This window comes from Pinus tabuliformis, chromosome 7, assembly GCF_031772625.1.
Source record: "Pinus tabuliformis cultivar Carrire ecotype Pingquan chromosome 7, CPIR1, whole genome shotgun sequence".
NCBI classification, from domain to species: Eukaryota; Viridiplantae; Streptophyta; class Pinopsida; order Pinales; family Pinaceae; genus Pinus; species Pinus tabuliformis.
Window position 1 is genome coordinate 315,972,855 of NC_142293.1, and position 19,146 is coordinate 315,992,000.

The 19,146-nt window shown below is 37.8% G+C and overlaps 1 protein-coding gene and 1 long non-coding RNA gene across 2 annotated transcripts; both read left to right on the forward strand.

The window, feature by feature from the left end:
* Positions 1-2,736: 2,736 nt before the first annotated feature.
* Positions 2,737-4,215, forward strand: LOC149247188 (uncharacterized). The gene is made up of 3 exons (XM_089443543.1): positions 2,737-3,497; positions 3,628-3,717; positions 3,840-4,215. The coding sequence occupies exons 1-3, from the start codon at positions 2,737-2,739 to the stop codon at positions 4,213-4,215; spliced, it is 1,227 nt and encodes a 408-aa protein (XP_089299669.1).
* Positions 4,216-10,657: 6,442 nt separating this feature from the next.
* Positions 10,658-17,888, forward strand: LOC149247189 (uncharacterized). Its single transcript, XR_016266605.1, has 2 exons — positions 10,658-10,943; positions 17,710-17,888. It is a non-coding gene; the product is annotated as an uncharacterized LOC149247189 (long non-coding RNA).
* The last annotated feature ends 1,258 nt before the right edge of the window (positions 17,889-19,146 follow it).

Genomic DNA, 19,146 nt, shown 5'->3' on the forward strand with positions numbered 1-19,146 from the left:
CTTCGACCTAGGAGGACTTGATATCCTGGAGCTCGAAGCAGCATGCAAAAAGAAGGAGTTTGACAAGATACCGGAGCACCAACTCAACACACTGGAAGTTATCTTAGCGAGGGCATAATAGCAGCATCAGCTAGGCATCCAACCGAGCAGTTACTGGGATGGTAGCATCACTCCAAAAGATTCCAAGAAGAAAGGGAGAAGAACCAACCTTCAACGAACAATTGCATTAGGGAAAATCCTGGTTGACTGAGGAAGATATGCGAAGTTGACCAAGTATTACAAACCCACCATTAATAATGAAAGATGAAGCTCACATCATGGAATGTAAGGGGGCTCAATAGCCTAGGAAAACATAGAATGATTAAGAACATGATAAAGCAGGAAAGGCCACAAATTTGTTTCCTTCAGGAAACGAAGTGTAACAGTGACACTCTGGGAAACATACTCTCCAGAGCTTGGATAGGTAGCAGCTCAGTGGCAGTGGATGCCTCTGGGGCTTCTGGTGGGCTCGCTATAGCATGGAATCCGCAAGCGATAGTGCTCTCAGATATACACGCATCCCACCACATCATCCAAGCAACCTTTCATATTCTAGGTACCAACATTCACGGACATCTTACAAATGTCTACTTCCCTCAGGAGGCGGGCAATAAAATGGCTTTATTGGACACGATAGAAGCACTGAGTCTACATAGAGCCCACCCCCTATGGATCATTGGAGGAGACTTTAACATGATAACTAAATTAGAGGAAAAGCAAGGAGGTCGAACAAGGATGGAGTAGGAAAATGAGAACTTCAAGGAGTTCATTCAAAACAACGCCCTTATTGAGTTTCAATTTTGTAATGGAACACACACATGGAGCAATCGAAGGATTGGAAGGCATCAAATCGCATCCAAGCTAGACTGATTCCTTCTGTCTGATAACGCAGTCCACTTAGGAGGGGACATAGCAGCAACAATTCTCCCTTATGCAGGCTCTGACCACTGGCCCATCGCCCTTCAGTGGCAAAGATCGGGTAATGCCAATAAAAGACCATTCCACTTTGAAGCATTCTGGATCACTCATCCCGCATTCAAAGACTTCATCAAAAATACTTGGAACAATTTTCATCCGCCTGAAGGCTCCAAAATGTATCAGTTTCAACAGAAACTCAAGTATCTCAAAACTCATATCAAGCTCTGGAATCAAGAAACCTTTGGAAACATTTTTCAGGTGCAACAAAATCTAAACAAGGAAATGGAACAGCTCCAACAGAAAATAATCACAGAGGGACACAACGAAGAAACTTTGGAACAGGAGAAATGCATTCATTATCAACTAGAGGAGAGGAGAAAGCAGGAGGAAATATTATGGAAGCAAAAATCAAGGATAAGATGGCTGAAGGAGGGGGAGAGAAACACCAAGTTCTTCCACAGAACAACAGTACAACGGAGAATGCACAACACTATCCCTTTCATTCAGAAGCAGGGGGGGAAGAGTAGAAGAGCATGATGAGATTGAGCAAGAATTCACAAGGTACTTTCGGCAGGTTCACCAAGAGCCCCAAAAAGACAGAAGGCCAGCCATTGAAAAAATCACCCAAAATGTGCCAAAAATCATTACTAAAGATCACAACAAGCTCCTTCTTTGCCCTATTCAACAACAGGAAGTAGACACTGCAATGCATCAGCTCAAGGAAGGTAAAGCCCCTGGCCCAGATGGATTCACAACCACCTTCTTCCATGCCTTCTGGGAATTAATCAGAGATGAAGTCTGGCAAGTAGTTGAGGAGTCGCGCACCCTGCACTGGCTTCTGCCCTCTCTCAATTCTACTTTTATTGCGCTCATTCCAAAGGAAGAAAGCAACATTACCCCAGACAAGTTCCGACCAATTTCTCTATGCAATGTAATCTACAAGGTGATATCAAAGGTCATAGCCAATAGATTAAAGCCACTACTGCCCCTGCTCATCTCGCCTGAACAATCTGACTACGTGGAAGGAAGACAGATCCTGGACAGCATCATCCTCTCGCATGAAGTTATACACTCTCTCAAGCACACTAAGCAAGCAGGTATGATACTCAAGTTGGACTTGTCAAAAGCCTTTGATAAGCTAAATTGGATATACATACAAAAAATGCTGTTAGCTTTTGGTTTCTCTCCAATATGGGTTCGATGGATTCATAGTCTCATTTCTTCTACTTTCTTCTCCATCCTTGTCAATGGCATTCCATCCCGCCCCTTCAGCCCCTCAAGAGGCATTTGGCAGGGTGATCCTCTATCGCCTTTCCTCTTTGTTCTCATGTCTGAAGCATTAGGACGCCACATCACTCAGTCTCGCATTTCCCAGCAAATTAAAGGTCTTTCCATCCATAACTCCCCTGCTATAACCCATCAGCAGTTTGTCGATGACAACATGTTGTTCGGGTACCCCTCTGTCCAAGAAGCTTCTATGTACAAATCCCTGCTGAATGATTTCTCCGAGGCCTCAAGAACCAGTATTAATAAATCCAAATCTCATATTTTTTCTTTCACACTCCTCCTGTCGTTCAGAGGGCCATCGCTCGTATTCTGGGCTTCTCCATTGACTCCCTCCCATCCAAATACCTTGGAGCCCCACTCATTGACTCGGCTATCAAGCATACCTCTTGGCGCCTGCTTCTTGAGAAACTTGACCACCGGCTCAATTCCTGGACTCATAGATCTCTGAATATAGCCAGCAGACTAGTACTAATCAAGGCTGTTCTACAGGCAATGCCGCTCTATCTTTTTTCAATCCTTGCAGCTCCTAAATGGGTGATAAAAAGAATAAGGAATATACAACGCAACTTTCTCTGGGGAGCGATTGGCACAAACCGCAAATGGGCTTTGGTTAAATGGATTACTGTATGCAAGCCTAAGGAGCAAGGGGGCATTGGTCTGAGAGACCCCAGCCACAGTAATGCTATAATGTGCGCAAAAATCTGGTGGCAATGGTTATCCATCCCCAACAAACCATGGGCGGCCATCTGGACAGCTAAATATGCCAATCACAGGCCACAGGAGGAGCTCATCAGACTAACGCCCAATGAAAAAGGCTCACTCATTTGGAATGCAGCTAAACAACACTTTCTAATGATTCAACAACACAGTTTTTGGGAGGTTCGAAATGGTAGAACAACACGTTTTTGGATGGATGCCTGGAACCAGTTGCCAAAGCTCAGCAGCCTTCTCAGTCGACTCCCAAGCCACTCAGGGGATGAGCAGCATCAAGAAGAAATATGGCACCATTGGACTCAGGAAACAGATCAAGGATACAGGAAATGGCAGCATAGCGAATCGATAATCAATAGAGCTGATCAAAGGACCATTAAGGAACTGGAAGGGGAGCTCCAAAAATGCCAAGTGAGATACTCCGAGGACAAAGACATCCTACGCTGGGGCTACTTACCAAAAGGAACTTTCACCACTGCAGAAGCCCACAAGATCATAAGTTCGACTACATCGCCTCTAGATCCAATATGGGGGAGAATTTGGTCAGTTGGTAACTGGCCCAAAGTATCACTTTTCCTATGGCTGGTGGGGCACCAGAAAATACTGACATGGGATAAACTCAAGCGAAGAAATTACCATGGGCCATCAATATGTGTTAATTGTAAATCACAGGAGGAAACTCTTCAGCACCTTCTGGATTCCTGCACCCTGTCTAACCAAATGTGGGAGAAAGCCAGCTTTCGATGCCAAAGAAGATGCAGGGTATTAGAAGATATCATCGATTCAATTCGCCAATGGCACTAGAATCCATACAAAAGTGAAGCACTCAATCAACTTTGGAGATTAATACCAGGGCTCCTCACTTGGTGCATCTGGAAGGAAAGGAACAAGTGTATATTCAAAGACCAAACAACCCCCATAGAGATCATCTGGAGCAACTTCTGCTTGAACCTTAAGGAGACATTAGCGCTCCGCACTTGGATGCCAGATGATTTTCCTACTCTGGAAAATGAGAAGGCCATTTGGGCAAATTGGAATTTGCCACTCCAACAAGGAAAACCATCTCAAGCCCACTCAGAAAGTAGCAAAGAAAAGAAGGATACTTGGACTCCACCTCAAAAGCACACTATCAAGCTCAACTTTGATGGAGCATCAAAAGGAAATCCCGGAAATGCTGGATATGGGGGAATATTCAGAAATCATGTAGGCTCGCCCCTCCTCATCTACTATGGCAACATAGGATGGGACACCAATAGCTGAGCAGAACTGGAGGGACTATGGCAAGGACTTCTCCTTTCCAGACTCCACAACTTTCAACCCCTGGAAATTGAAGGTGACTCCCTCGTTCTCATCAACATGGCCAAGAAAATTCTCAATGGGACTCATGCTAGGAAAATTGCCAAAAGCTGGAGACTTGAAGCTAGATTGGAGGCCTTAGAACAATGGCTTCACAATAATCGAGCCATCATCTTCACTCATGTAAAACGGGAAGGAAATAAGGTTGTGGACCTCTTAGCCAACCTGGGGGTGGATTCTAAGCACACTCTTATTACAGGGACACTCGACATAATCCAAAACCATGATCATGCACAGGAATGCAAACTTCAGGTTCAAAAGGAAGCTGCTCCCCCGGATGCGGGTGATTGCAATGAGAGTTAAGTTGACAGGACAGTGGATGGGCGGGGCAGAACGCCACTTGCCTGACCAGTACAGGAATCATGGAATGGTCATTACACCCAGCGCACGGCACATTTGCATGACTCACGATACGCAATACCACTGGATCAGCTGGAACGCCAGGCTCACAGTGAGGGAATTAAGTCTCGCACGCACCAGCATGCAGTGGAAGGCTCAATCCATCAAGGGAGCAGTAATGGGAGGAGACTCCCAAGACAAGGCTGGTAACTTTAAAGCCGGAGAAAGGCTGAGAAAGATGGATAGTTTGGTGGCTCTGCCGCTCCACCAGCATACCTTAGCACATGCAAAGAAATTTAGGGAGAAGGAGGGGAATTGGACCCCGGTGCTGATGGTCTTGGCCTTCCTTGCGAGGTTGGTTATTCTCCTCCCCGAGTATAGCTCAAGTATCGCAAATTGGCCCTCCCGTTCTTATTTCTTGGCCATTGATATCTGTGTTTGGTTTTGGGTATTGCACACACGAAGGGATTTGGCAAACCTAGAGGAAAAGCTTAAACTTGGCAGAGGAGGCTCAATTAGTAGGCAACGCCACATCCAAGGTATTGCCCCACAATTACATTCCTGGATCTGGGCCACTGTCATCTGCAGGATTCCTCGATTGGGACCTGGATTGGGTAGCCGTAGGGGGTAGCCGAGAAGAGCCCCAACGGATTCATCCTCCAGCGACTTGAATCATACTCCAAGGAGAGGGATTTCTTCTTGCAGCAAAAGAGGAAGATCTCAAGCCTCTAAATCTCGGCCCAGACCTATCCCTGCCACTGGTTCCGCCATATTCACCTTTGACAGTGCTCTAAACAGGCCCAGGATCACAGCCTACTTTATAGTGGTTTTTCAGGAGGAAAGTTTAGCTGATGATTTAAGGACTCTGGCAAAAAATTCGAGGGCAATCCCGGACCCCTCTTCATCTTTTCAACTGGCTATGGAGAACACCCCTCAGCGGGAAACAAAGGGACAGTGCGCGGGAGGCGATGATGCTAGATCTGGGTCTTGAGGCTCAGAATGTGACACAGATAGAGGAACCACCTGATATGGGCTGGTGTCGAATTATTGAAGAGCCCATTGATGAATAGAAAAGCCATCCATGCTTCTCTTTTCTGTAGGATGCCCCTCTCCACTGGGCACGGTTGTAAGGCAACTCGGTTATGGGTTTCTAGTATTGTCTCATGTTTTAGTGATCATTCCCCTCAATTCTTTTTTGAGTTTTTGATTTGTCTCATGTTTCAAAGATCATGCCCATGCGTGGGAAACAAAATTAGACATTTTTCAAATGTGCTTGTTTTGGATAGAACTGCCTCCTGGAGGAGCAGAGTGCTTGACTACGGTCATGATGTAAATTTACTATATCCTTGTTAATATAATAGATATAGTTTTACGTAGAAAAAAAAGGTATTATTAATTCTTCACAGGCAGAGGAAAGAAAAATGTATATTGGTTTCAGAAGATCACGTGCGCAACGTGAAGCCATAGAATACCTTTATAGAGTTTCAGTACAGGATATTAAGGAGGGTTGCATGATTGCATTGCTAGCAGATGGAGATCCCAATGGCTATCCATTCTGGGTTGCTAAGGTTATAAAAGTCATTATAGAAAATGAAGATGTTGCAGGTGTTGAAGTACATTGGTATGCCACAAATACACACCCGTTTAGTGGTGTTTATAAGCCAAAGAAGGTAGTTGATAAAAAAATTGGCGGAAAGAGAAAAAGAAAGGGTACAAATATAAATCGTTGCTACATAGACCTCTTAAAATTGGAGGATGTTGACATACTTGTTTATGAATTCAATTTAACAAAGAGAGGAACTCTTCATTTCAAGACGATAGAGATTCGGAAGAGGTTGTTAGAAGAAGGAGCAATGTTGAGATGGGATTCTATTGAAACCATCCATAGATCCAAACGAATTTTGAAACTTGAAATGGTGGGCATGCATGTGGACTCAGATGGGGCACTAGTTGAAGAGAAAATCAACAGAGGGGTGATCATCGAGTTCAATTGTGGAGGGCTTGCTCATGTTGATCTTGTCTCTAAGGTTCATCTCTCATATATCCAAGGAACCACGGATAGGATTGCCCATTTCCTTAGAAAGATTATGTCTCTTCTTCGTTCAGGCCACTCAGTACCACTAAAAATTTTCTTCGATCTGTTAAATACTCTATTGGCCCTAAGGACACGAAGGGTGTCTACCTTGTTCCCTGCTCTTGTGGTATTCCCTATATTGGAGAAACAGGTAGGTCTATTAAATAGAGAATCCATGAGCATGCTACATATATTAGACATAATTGATCCCGCTCATCAGCCCTAGCTGAGCATGCAGAGAAAATAAAACACCATGTGCGCATTGAAGAATCCAAATTCATTGCTAGGGTTGTTCACTTCCACCATAGCAAGCTTAGAGAAGCGATTGAGATTTAGAGGCATGTCAGAAATCTTAATAGGGATGATGGTCGGAAATTAAGTAAGAGCTAGATTTCGTACCTCACTTCTTGATTCTTCCTCTCTTTCTTCTCCCTTTTACTTTTTATTTCTAGCTTATTTTTAGTTGTTTATTTTTACTATTATTTTCTTCTTTAACTCCTTTTGTTTTACTTAGTTATCATTTTTCTTGTTTCCTCCTTTAATTATTATACATATTTTTGTAACCCTCTGGATATTTGTTATTATCTTGTTCCCCTCTTGAACTTCATTTTTTCGAATATTTATTAAAGTTGAGTCTTTCTCTACTATTTATTTTTCGCAATATTATTTATTAGGTCAGTTAATATAACTAATGTATGTATATGCCTAATGACCTATTTGTATCTAAATAATAATAAGTAACCTCTTTTTCATTTCATATATTATTATTTATAGAACCATTTCTTAAACTATAACTCTGCTTCTATACATTGAACTTAGGTATATTTTATTTATTTGGAATAAGTTACCCCCTAATAATATTTTATAAATTGATAATATCTAATTAGTTATTAAAACATTAAAATAAAACATTTTGTTTACTCTGAGATAGATAATTTTTTAATATACAGCTCCTTGACTAGGACTTTAAATAATATTTTACTTACCTTATCAACTAATTATTAAATTATTGGAATTAAATATTTTATAACACCTCGTTTTTAAATAAATATATAATATTTTAATATTTTACTTACCTTATTAATTAATTATTAAAATTAAAATAATATTTATTTATTCCTAAGAGGTAGTTTTTAAATAAATATATAATATTTTAATAGATAAATCCTTACGTGGGATTTCTAAATGATATTTTCTTACCTTACTAAATAATTGATTATTAGAATATTGGTATAAAATATTTTATATTTATATTTATTCCTAAGAGCTAGTTTTCAACTAAATATATATTATTACTTTAATAGATAACTCCTTATCTCTAATTTTTAATAATATTTTACTTACCTTATTAATTGATTTATCAACAGCTAATTATGGGCAATGATGCATCCATGTGAAACCACCAAATCCTTATAATATGATTAATCCCAAAAACATCTATCTACATTATGGATCACAAAAGTCTTAAATCTAAGATATATATAAAATCAATTTTTTCAGTAATTAAAAATACAATATTCTAATAATTTACAAATGAAAAATATTTAAAACAATATTTATTTTTTTCATTTTTATATAATTTAGATATTTATTGATGATGTTATGATTTCAATTTTTTTCTCAAATTTTCATAATTATAAATGAAAAGTAATAACTATTACATATGCCACATTAAATAAGTAAAATAAATAAAGTACACCACTTTTATAATAATGATGGTGGTTGATATCTATGGGTAGCAAAATTGGTTAATTTGAGAATTGTCAAATTGTTGAAACTTGAACGACCTAGGTTCACATTCTCTTTTGTTACCTAATCATAATTTCTTTATTTATCTATTTAAAAAAAATCACTTAAATTTCTTTATAATCTATTTTTATATTTAAACAAATAAGACAATTACTCCAATATTATTGTATTATCATAATTTTGATGAATTAAAAATATAACATATATTTTGAAATTGAGTTATAATTTGGGTGTACATAAGACATTTTAAGAGAAAATGACTCTGTTTCTCGCCCTTTTAATACCATTAGAATGATAAATCCTTACATGTCTTCAGCATTTTTAATATCACAAAAATATAGATTTGTTGTCTTCAACCCTCTTAATGATAATATAAATGATAGATTCTTATATCTCATTGTTTTGAAAATAAGTCCAATACTCAATTTTCCACTAAAATCTATTTGTTGAACATCCTTCCACTTTGATGTTGCAATGTGTTTATAATTCATCATTGTCTTGTATTTCAACATAATACCTTGATGAAGATCCATGAAAGTTACTGACTTGTAAATTATTAATATTAACTTAAAATAATAATGACAAGATTTAAGCCTGAAATTTACCCAAATAATTCAATTAGATGATCTGAACATACTGCATTTAACAAAATTATATGGTTTTTCTTTTCAATAATAGCTCACGGTCACATCCACTAGTAAGTTTATGGGCCTAACCCCAAGGGTGTCTAAGAGATTTGACCCAGTACAGAACTCCACCAATTAAACTATCTCTTAAAATTTTAAAAAATAATACATTTTCTAACCCATTCAACTGATTTATTTTCCCAAAATAAAGTTATTATGTGGACTATGATTAAACTTGACAATGCCTCTCAAGATGTCCACTTTGGTTAAACGTGACCATGCCTCTCAAGGAAACTAAGAGAGGTCGCACTAACATGAAAGTATCAAGAGACTAAATGCTCCAACAAGGATCGATCTTCTCTGTTTAGCTAAAGACAGGACCGTTTAGGTAAAGACAGGACCAACCCGCAAGGTTTCAATCATTAGACGAAGAAATTTACATGGATAATCTAAGAACCACTTGCAGAGTACGAGGAATAAAAGCTTGCAGAGTACGAGGAATAAAAGCCTCGGGTGAAGATTCCAGTCGTGATTTTAGAGATCTCTGTTTTGTTTTTTTTTGTTGGTAACTCCAATCATGGAAGGGAGGTATCTAACTGATATGGGTATTTTTATTATGGAAGGGAGGTATCTAAGTGATATGGGTACTTTTATTTTGATTATGGATTTTAATGATATGGGTATTTTTATTTTGATTATGGATTTTAAGAATATTGAAAGCGAAGATCAATTGTTTAGGAATACTTCAAAATTTTGCTCAGTTCAATTTTCTACGAATATCTCAAAATTTAAAGAAAACAAAGTTAATCGTTTGATTTTGCTCGTATTTATTAAATTTAAAAATATTTCTAAAAACGCCATAAAAACAAATTCAAGAAAACTGAGTCAAACGTATGAAGTGAGAGTTTTTGAAATGTGAGTCGGTTATGGATGAAGCTCATTCATGAGGTTGAAAAGTCTGGTTCACTTGTCAACCTGTATATATATTCCTTATAATTAACTATGGCTGAGTATATGTAGAAACAAACAAGCCAGAGTTCTTAGACAACAAATGGCATTAACCTTCCAGAAGACAAAAAGACGTGTATCTCCCCAATACGGATAATAAGAGTAATCCATGACGTTACTGTCACCGTGGAAATTGCCAAATTGGATTTTGAGATAGACAGCTGGTCGGTTTATATTCCAGAAGACTAAGTCTGGTTCACTTGTCAACCTGCATATATATTCCTTATAATTAACTATGGCTGAGTATATGTAGAGACAAACAAGCCAGAGTTCTTGGACAGCAAATGGCATTAACCTTCCAGAAGACAAAAAGACGTGTATCTCCCCAATACGGATAATAAGAGGCATCCATGACGTTACTATCACCGTGGAAAAAAACCAAAGAAATTGGATTTTGAGATAGACAGCTGGTCTGTTTATATTCCAGAAGACTGCTGAATCTATGGACAGGAGACCGATTTAGAAGAACCCTGTGTCTGTTGAATTTTGTCCCTAACCTAGCTGCAATCCTGGCCATGATATCCGTCCAGCATTTATTGGAGAAAAACTTACCGCTCCAGTTTTGGTTTATAGTCTCCACTGGCACAATCCAGGCCATATCCGTTCTTCATTTATTGCAGGAAAGCTCACCGCTCCTGTTTTGCTATATAATCTCCGCTGGTCTCCACTTTTTTTTCTGAACCAAGTTTGCATTGCAGTCGAGGGCCTTTTAATCATGGCGATAAGAGGTCGGTTTATCTTTGTAGTTCTCAGTTTGTTTGCACTGTTTTTCATCTTGTCTGTGGCAGCGGGAGAAGAGTCGAGGAAAGTTGGGATGGGTCAGAAAGGTGTTGAAGGTATATGGTATAGTTGTTTGCTCCTTGTGTTTTTACTATTTTATTTATTTGAATGTATATTTATTATACGCCTGAACTAAGTAGGCTGAACTGAACTGTGTAGGTTGAACTGTGTGAATGGGCGATGAAGAAAATTTTAAAGATCGAAATTTATCTTAAAATTTAGTAATTTTGATATCAAAATAAATTTTACTAATTTCGATATCAAAATTTTAAATTGTTTGATGATAATTTTTCAAAATGTTTAAATTTTTAATTGTTTTATCTTAGACCATATATATTATTAGAGATTTTTAGAGATTTTTAAGGTAAAATATTTTTACATTATAAAATTTAGGTGAATTCATCTTTATAAAAATGAAAATTGAAGAATTTTAGGTGAATTCATCTCTATAAAAATGAAAATTGAAGAATTTTTTAATTGGTGAATTTTCTTATAAAAAAAACATGGAAGATTAGCCTACTTTGCTAATATTAACCCCTTAAAATTTTCCCTAGAAAATATCTTCCCCACATATACTAGTTCACTTTGAAAACTCTTACTTAGTTTAGTTAGAACTTAACTCTAAAAATACGACTAGTTCACTTTGAAAACTCTTACTTAGTTTACTTAGAACTTAACTCTAAAAATACGACTTAAGTAAACTTTAAGATGCCACTTTGCTCATCTCAACTTAACTTATGTTGGAATGATAATTTTAATCTGCCGAGAGCTGAACAGCGATTGGACTTTCCCTGCGATGCGATCGCATATCGCATATCGCACTTTCTCTCGTCGCCCTTCGTTGCATGCTTGATTATCTGCGATGCTATATTTGCGATGCGATCGCATATCGCAGATCGCATGATTTAAAGGTTATAGAGGCGGTGGCACATCCGTTCTCTTCTTGCGATGCGATGGTGTGATAAGCATGCATTAAATTCAAATATGATATTTTGAACCGTGTAATAAATGATATTTACTAGGGTTGGTAAATGTAGGTGAAATCTTAAATTTTACTATTTTTTATTTTCACGGAAGTATGGGAAAAAACAACACGTATTGAAAAGATATTTTGTGTTGTTCACCATATACAAAAAGAAAATGCAAGAGCAGAGACGAGTAGAATAGAGAGTATTAGCCAAGAAGTTCTTTTTTCTTGCAACGCACAGCAGTGCTGAACTATTTTTAGTTTTCTGAGATATTGGACTCAGGTTCTGGAACTGAAGTGTTCCTGTTGTAAATCCCTCTGAGTTGAGGAAGACAAATTCTGTATCAGTTTTTATTATTGTTTTATAATAAAGATCGTGTAGAAAACCAGAGCGTTGTTCTCTATGCTATTTTTTTTGTGTTTGAAATAAACAGAAATTTCCAACATGGTATTGGAGCTAGTCTAGGCACTCAGTGAATTAAAAAACAAAGTTTTGTTTTTTCACTGTAGGAGCTGAAAGAAGCCTGTTGAGCAGATTTTACCAGCAGAAAAGTTTTTACAGCCAGTATCTCTTCTTTATTTTTCCACAAGTTAAGATGGCAGATGCTGGAACTGGTTTGACAAATCCCCAACTACCACATTTTAATGGGAAAAACTACAGTTATTGGTCCATAACAATGAAAGCATTGTTTGCTTCTCAAGGAATATGGGAGCTGGCCGAAACAGGCTATGCTGAACCGGCAGATGCAACAGCGTTGGCTGCTTTGACAGCAGCAGAAAGAGACCAGTTGAAGAGTGACAAGAAGAAGGATGCCAAAGCCCTCTTTTTCCTCTTCCAATCAGTACATGAAAGTGTTTTTCCACGGATTGCAGCAGCAACAAAGTCCAAGGAGGCATGGGATATTCTCAAAACTGCCTATCAAGGCATGGAGAAGGTGAAGACTGCAAAGTTGCAGATGTTGAGGAAAGACTTTGAAAATCTCAGCATGAAAGAATCTGATACAATAGATTCATTCTTCACTCAGGTTATTGGCTTGATAACCCAGATAAGATCTCATGGTGAGGTTCTTGAAGATAGAAGGATTGTAGAGAAAATCTTGAGATGCTTACCCTCAAGGTTTGAATCTATTGTGGTAGCAATAGAAGAAACAAAAGATCTCTCACAGTTCACAGTAGATGAGCTGAGTGCTTCTCTGTTGTCTCATGAACACAGACTGAGCAGAGGAACAGATTCCTCTTTTGAGCAAGCATTCAAAACTCAGATGTCTTTTGGCCAAAGAAGAGGTCGAGGCAGAGCAAATTACAGAGGTCGTGGAAGAAGCCAAAACAGAGGCAGCAATCATCCTGCAAGCACAAGCGGAAGGAGCTGCAATCAGAACGAAGATGAAGGTTCAAGCAAACAGCAAGCTCATGGACAAAGGTATGACAAATCCCAAGTCCAATGTCATTATTGTAAGAAATATGGGCACTATGCCAATGAATGTAGGAAAAAGCAAAGTGACATGAATAATAGGCAGAATGCTAATTTTGCAAATGAAGAAGATAAGAACCCAAAGAACGTGCTGTTAACATGTAACATAGCACAAGACAAACAAGAAGATTTTTGGTTCTTAGACTCAGGTTGTAGTAATCACATGACTGGAAATATTGAAATGTTTGCCAATCTGGATGAAAATGTGAAATCTGAGGTAACAACAGGGACTGATGATACGATATCTGTCAAGGGTAAGGGCAGAGTCAGTATCCGAGCAAAAAATGGAGAACAGATGATTGTGCCAGATGTATACTATGTACCTGGTCTGAAATGTAATCTTTTGAGCATTGGACAACTCATAAACAAGGGTTACAACGTGTTCTTCAAAGATGATTTGTGTACAATCAGAGACATGCCTCCAAGTAAGAAGATCATTGCACAGGTGCAAATGACAAGCAATAGAATGTTTCCTCTCAAACTCAGGGCAGATTTGAAGGAAGGAAGAACTATTGCAGCTGTAACACAAGAAGTCTTTCAGGAACAACTGAAAGATGTGAATTGGTTGTGGCATTTGAGATTTGGACATCTCAATTTCGGAGGCCTGAATCTGTTGCACAGAAATGAAATGGTAAAGGGATTACCATTGATCGAGAAACCAGACAGCCTTTGTGAAGGCTGCATCTTGGGCAAGCAACACAAAGAAAGCTTTCCAGTAGGAAAGAGTATAAGGGCAAAAGCACCATTGGAAATTGTTCACTCCGATGTGTGTGGACCGATGCAAACACCATCATTTGCCGGAAATAAATATGTTTTAACTTTCATTGATGATTACACCAGAAAGACATGGGTGTATATGCTGAAACAGAAGAGTGAAGTGTTTGAGAAATTCCGCCACTTCAAAACTCTTGTTGAGAAATAGTGTGGGCATTATATCAAAGTGCTCAGAACAGATAGAGGAGGAGAGTACATCTCCCAAGACTTTCTGCGTTTTTGCAGAGAGAATGGCATACAAAAGAAGTTCACCACGAGGTATACACCTCAGCAAAATGGTGTTGGTGAAAGAAAGAATAGGACCATTCTTGACATGGGCAGGAGTATGCTGAAGGCACAACACTTGCCGCATGAGTATTGGGCAGAAGTTGTTACTTGCGCAGTTTACATCTTGAATAGATGCCCAACTAAAGCTTTCATGAACAAAGTACCAGAAGAAGCATGGAGTGGTCAAAAACAAACTGTCACTCACATGAGAGTATTCGGTTGTGTGGCATATGCACATGTACCGGATCAGCTAAGAAAGAAGCTTGATAGTAAGGGGGATAAGTGTGTCTTTATTGGCTATTGTGATGAGTCAAAAGCATACAAACTCTATAATCCATCCACCAAGAAATTGATAGTAAGCAGAGATGTGCAGTTCATTGAAGATGAAGCTTGGGATGGAAGCTTAGAGAAGACAGTGAATGTGAAGACAATTGTGTCTCACGAAGAAGAAGAGGAAGGGACAGCAGCAAATAATCCTTCCTTGGTGGCTCCTCCTACACCACAGCAAGTACAACAAACCACACCACAATCTGGAATTCGAACAGCCTCAAGAAGTCAAGGAAGTGCTTCTCCAAGCACACCACAGGGATCAGAAATACCCTCAAGTTCGGATGGAACTCCAAGCACACCAAGAAGACCAAGATTCAGAAATCTGAATGAGATTTATGAACAAGGAGAGGTAAGTAACAATACCGGTCTGAATTCATTATTCGCTTTATATTGTCATGTTGATGACCCAGTTCATTTTGAAGATGCTATAAATGAAGATAAATGGATTGAAGCAATGAATGAAGAAATTGGTGCAATTGAGAAGAGTAAAACATGGGAGTTAGTGGACCTCCCTGTAGGCAAAGATGCCATTGGAGTTAAGTGGGTCTATAAGACCAAAAGCAATGCTGAAGGCAAGATTGACAGGCACAAAGCAAGACTTGTTGTGAAAGGCTACAAGCAGCAACAAGGCAAAGACTATGATGAAACCTTTGCACCAGTAGCAAGGATGGAAACAGTCAGAACAATGTTGTCTATTGCAGCACAACACAAATGGAAGATTTATCAGATGGATGTTAAATCTGCATTCCTGAATGGAGTGTTAAAAGAAGAGGTTTACGTTGAACAACCTCCAGGCTATGAAGTTGAAGGCCAAGAGCATAAAGTCTGCAAACTCAAAAAGGCTCTTTATGGGCTGAAGCAAGCTCCAAGAGCATGGTACAACAGAATAGATGCTTACCTGGTTGAGAATGGGTTTGACAAGTGTGATGGTGAACCCACACTCTACATAAAGGATAATGACGGTAAGATTATTATTGTTGTTTTATATGTAGATGATTTGATTTTTACAAGCAATGATGCTTCACTCATTGCTGATTTTAAAGCAGTCATGAAAAGTGAATTTGAAATGACTGACTTGGGCTTCTTAAGATATTTTCTTGGAATTGAAGTAGACCAAAGTGAAAATGGTGTTTTCATTTCTCAAGCTAAATATGTAGAAGTAGTGTTAAAGAGATTTAACATGCAGAACTGCAAGGTAGTTGTGACTCCAACTGTAATGGGGTTGAAATTGACCAAAGAAGACAGCAGTAAGGATTTTGATCCAAAATTGTACAAGAGCATAGTTGGCAGCCTTATGTACTTGACTGCAACTAGGCTGGACATTATGCACGCTGTGAGCTTAATCTCCAGATTTATGGAAAGACCGAAAGAGACTCATTGGCAGGCAGCCAAGAGGATTCTAAGGTATGTGAATGGAACGAAGGGGTTTGGTATTTTATACTCCTCTTCTGAAAGTTTCATGTTGACAGGTTACACTGACAGTGATTGGGCTGGAAGTGTTGATGATAGGAAAAGCACATCGGGATATGTGTTTCATATGGGATCGGGAGCCATCTCATGGGCTTCCAAGAAGCAACCAGTTGTGGCTTTGTCAACAGCAGAGGCAGAATATGTGGCAGCAACAGCAGCAGCATGCCAAGAAGTATGGCTGAGAAGAGTTCTCAGAGACTTGTGTCATGAACAAGGAAAGGGCACAACCATTTACTGCGACAATAGCTCAGCAATAGCATTGTCTAAAAATTCTGTTTTTCATAAAAGAACAAAGCATATAGACACCAAATTTCACTTCATACGTGAATTGGTTAACAATGGTGAAATTGTTTTGCAGCATTGCAGAACAGAGGATCAGCTAGCTGACATCCTGACAAAACCATTGGCAAAGAAAAGCTTTGATCATTTCAGGAAATGCCTGGGTATGCAGAAAAAACCCAGCAGTTAAAATTAAGGGGGAGTGTTGGAATGATAATTTTAATCTGCCGAGAGCTGAACAGCGATTGGACTTTCCCTGCGATGCGATCGCAGATCGCATATCGCACTTTCTCTCGTCACCCTTCGTTGCATGCTTGATTATCTGCGATGCGATATTTGCGATGCGATCGCATATCGCAGATCGCATGATTTAAAGGTTATAGAGGCGGTGGCACATCCGTTCTCTTCTTGCGATGCGATGGTGTGATAAGCATGCATTAAATTCAAATATGATATTTTGAACCGTGTAATAAATGATATTTACTAGGGTTGGTAAATGTAGGTGAAATCTTAAATTTTACTATTTTTTATTTTCACGGAAGTATGGGAAAAAACAACACGTATTGAAAAGATATTTTGTGTTGTTCACCATATACAAAAAGAAAATGCAAGAGCAGAGACGATTAGAATGGAGAGTATTAGCCAAGAAGTTCTTTTTTCTTGCAACTCACAGCAGTGCTGAACTATTTTTAGTTTTCTGAGATATTGGACTCAGGTTCTGGAACTGAAGTGTTCCTGTTGTAAATCCCTCTGAGTTGAGGAAGACAAATTTTTTTATTATTGTTTTATAATAAAGATCGTGTAGAAAACCAGAGCGTTGTTCTCTGTGCTATTTTTTTTGTGTTTGAAATAAACAGAAATTTCCAACAACTTAAAAATACCACTTTAAGTAAATATTAAGATGCCACTTTGCTCATCTGAACTTAACCTAAAAATACCACTTTAAGTAAACATTAAGATGCAACTTTGCTCATCTAAACTTAAGTTGATTACAAACTCAATTAAGTTGATTACAAACTCTCCGACTATTCTGGAATCCTATTTGTGCAATAAGATCCATAATGATGCGCTCTTGAAAGTCTCATCTTTAAAAACAAAACAAGTGAAAAAAAACTGTTTCTGTTTTTAAAAACCCACAAAGTGTATGTACCAGAACAGTGGTACGTTTCAACCTACTTACACAATCCGGGCCAAAATTATATCTACAATATTCTCAATTAATTATAACTTTAATGGTGATTGAAATATTTTACTGCTTTTGCAGAGGCTGAAATAAGTGGAGTCGATGGATATGGAAGAGATTGCCGATACGGCCGTTGCTGTCGAATGGGCCGCTATGGCTGCGCGTATTGCTGCTCCAAAGGCGAGACTGCGCCCACTGAAGTTTCCGATCACAACTGACACATGAACGACTTGGTTTCCAGTATTATGTATAGATATATATTGTGTGATATTACATATAACAGCGAGGATATGGGTTGGGTTGCTTACTAGGGTAAGGAGACGGGAAGAACGTGAAGTTCAGCTGGGCTTTCGTTCGTCTTTTGTCTTATGAAATAAGACTGTGCATGTATAAATCGGAAATATAAATTATCATTGTGTCTAAGTCTGGCTGGTCTTTCAGAGCAAGTTATCAAGTTATCATTCAGTCACCACACGCCTTTTTCATTTTGCATGGAAATCATTTACAAAGAAGAGTTTTAGTGCTAGTTCAGTTAATAAAAAAGTTCGCTGAATTTAATTTAATTGCATATTTTGAGAATGGTTTAAATCTGATGGAGAGAAGTGAAGTAGAGTGGTTAGTTTGTAGATTTTGAAAATGTTTTAAAATCCGATAAAAGGAGTGAACGGAATTAAATTGGTTGTTGAATTTTATTTTTATTAACTTAATTTTAAAACATTTCCAAAATTTCTTATATAAATAAAAATAACCAAATCAAATTTACAAAGTTAACTTTAAATTAACACCAAAATAAATAAGGAAATAAAAACACATTTTCAACCCAACCAAACTTACAAAGTTAAGTTAACTTTAAATTAACACCAAAATAAATAAGTAAATAAAAACACAACCTGCAGCATTGAAATATATATTCAATATACTTAATTCTGGAGAATCATTCTTCAGACATATATAGAAATAAATTGATTAGAGATCAATCATGCAATCTTGTCTCGTAGGTTATTCTCTTCGAAACAAAAAGTTCTCACTCTAGAGAGATTCAACCACCAGTCTAATCAATTTTGCAAGTTTTATTACAAAGAGCGATTCAATCAGCGGTACAAACATTTTTATAAGTTATTTATATGGTTTATATATTAATATCATAAAAATGAATACAGATACAAAGTGTTTCATCGCCATAGAGAGATTCAAGATTCAACCTGCAAACATTTTTGCAAAGCAAGTGTATTTATTTTAAACTAACATAAAGGTAGCATGGTTCATATTTATTTTAAATGTATATACAAATAGGAAAAAAATAGTTTTCATAAAATTTATTTTTTACCAAACTTTATATATATATATAATTTACCTACTTTTACTAACCTTTATATAGGTATATAATTATAATTATATAAGTTAGCTATCTATATATTTATATATAGATATTATATTAAAAAAATTAATAAATTTAAGTTATATATAATAAATTTATATTTATATGATAATGATTAATATTTAATTAGATCAAAAATA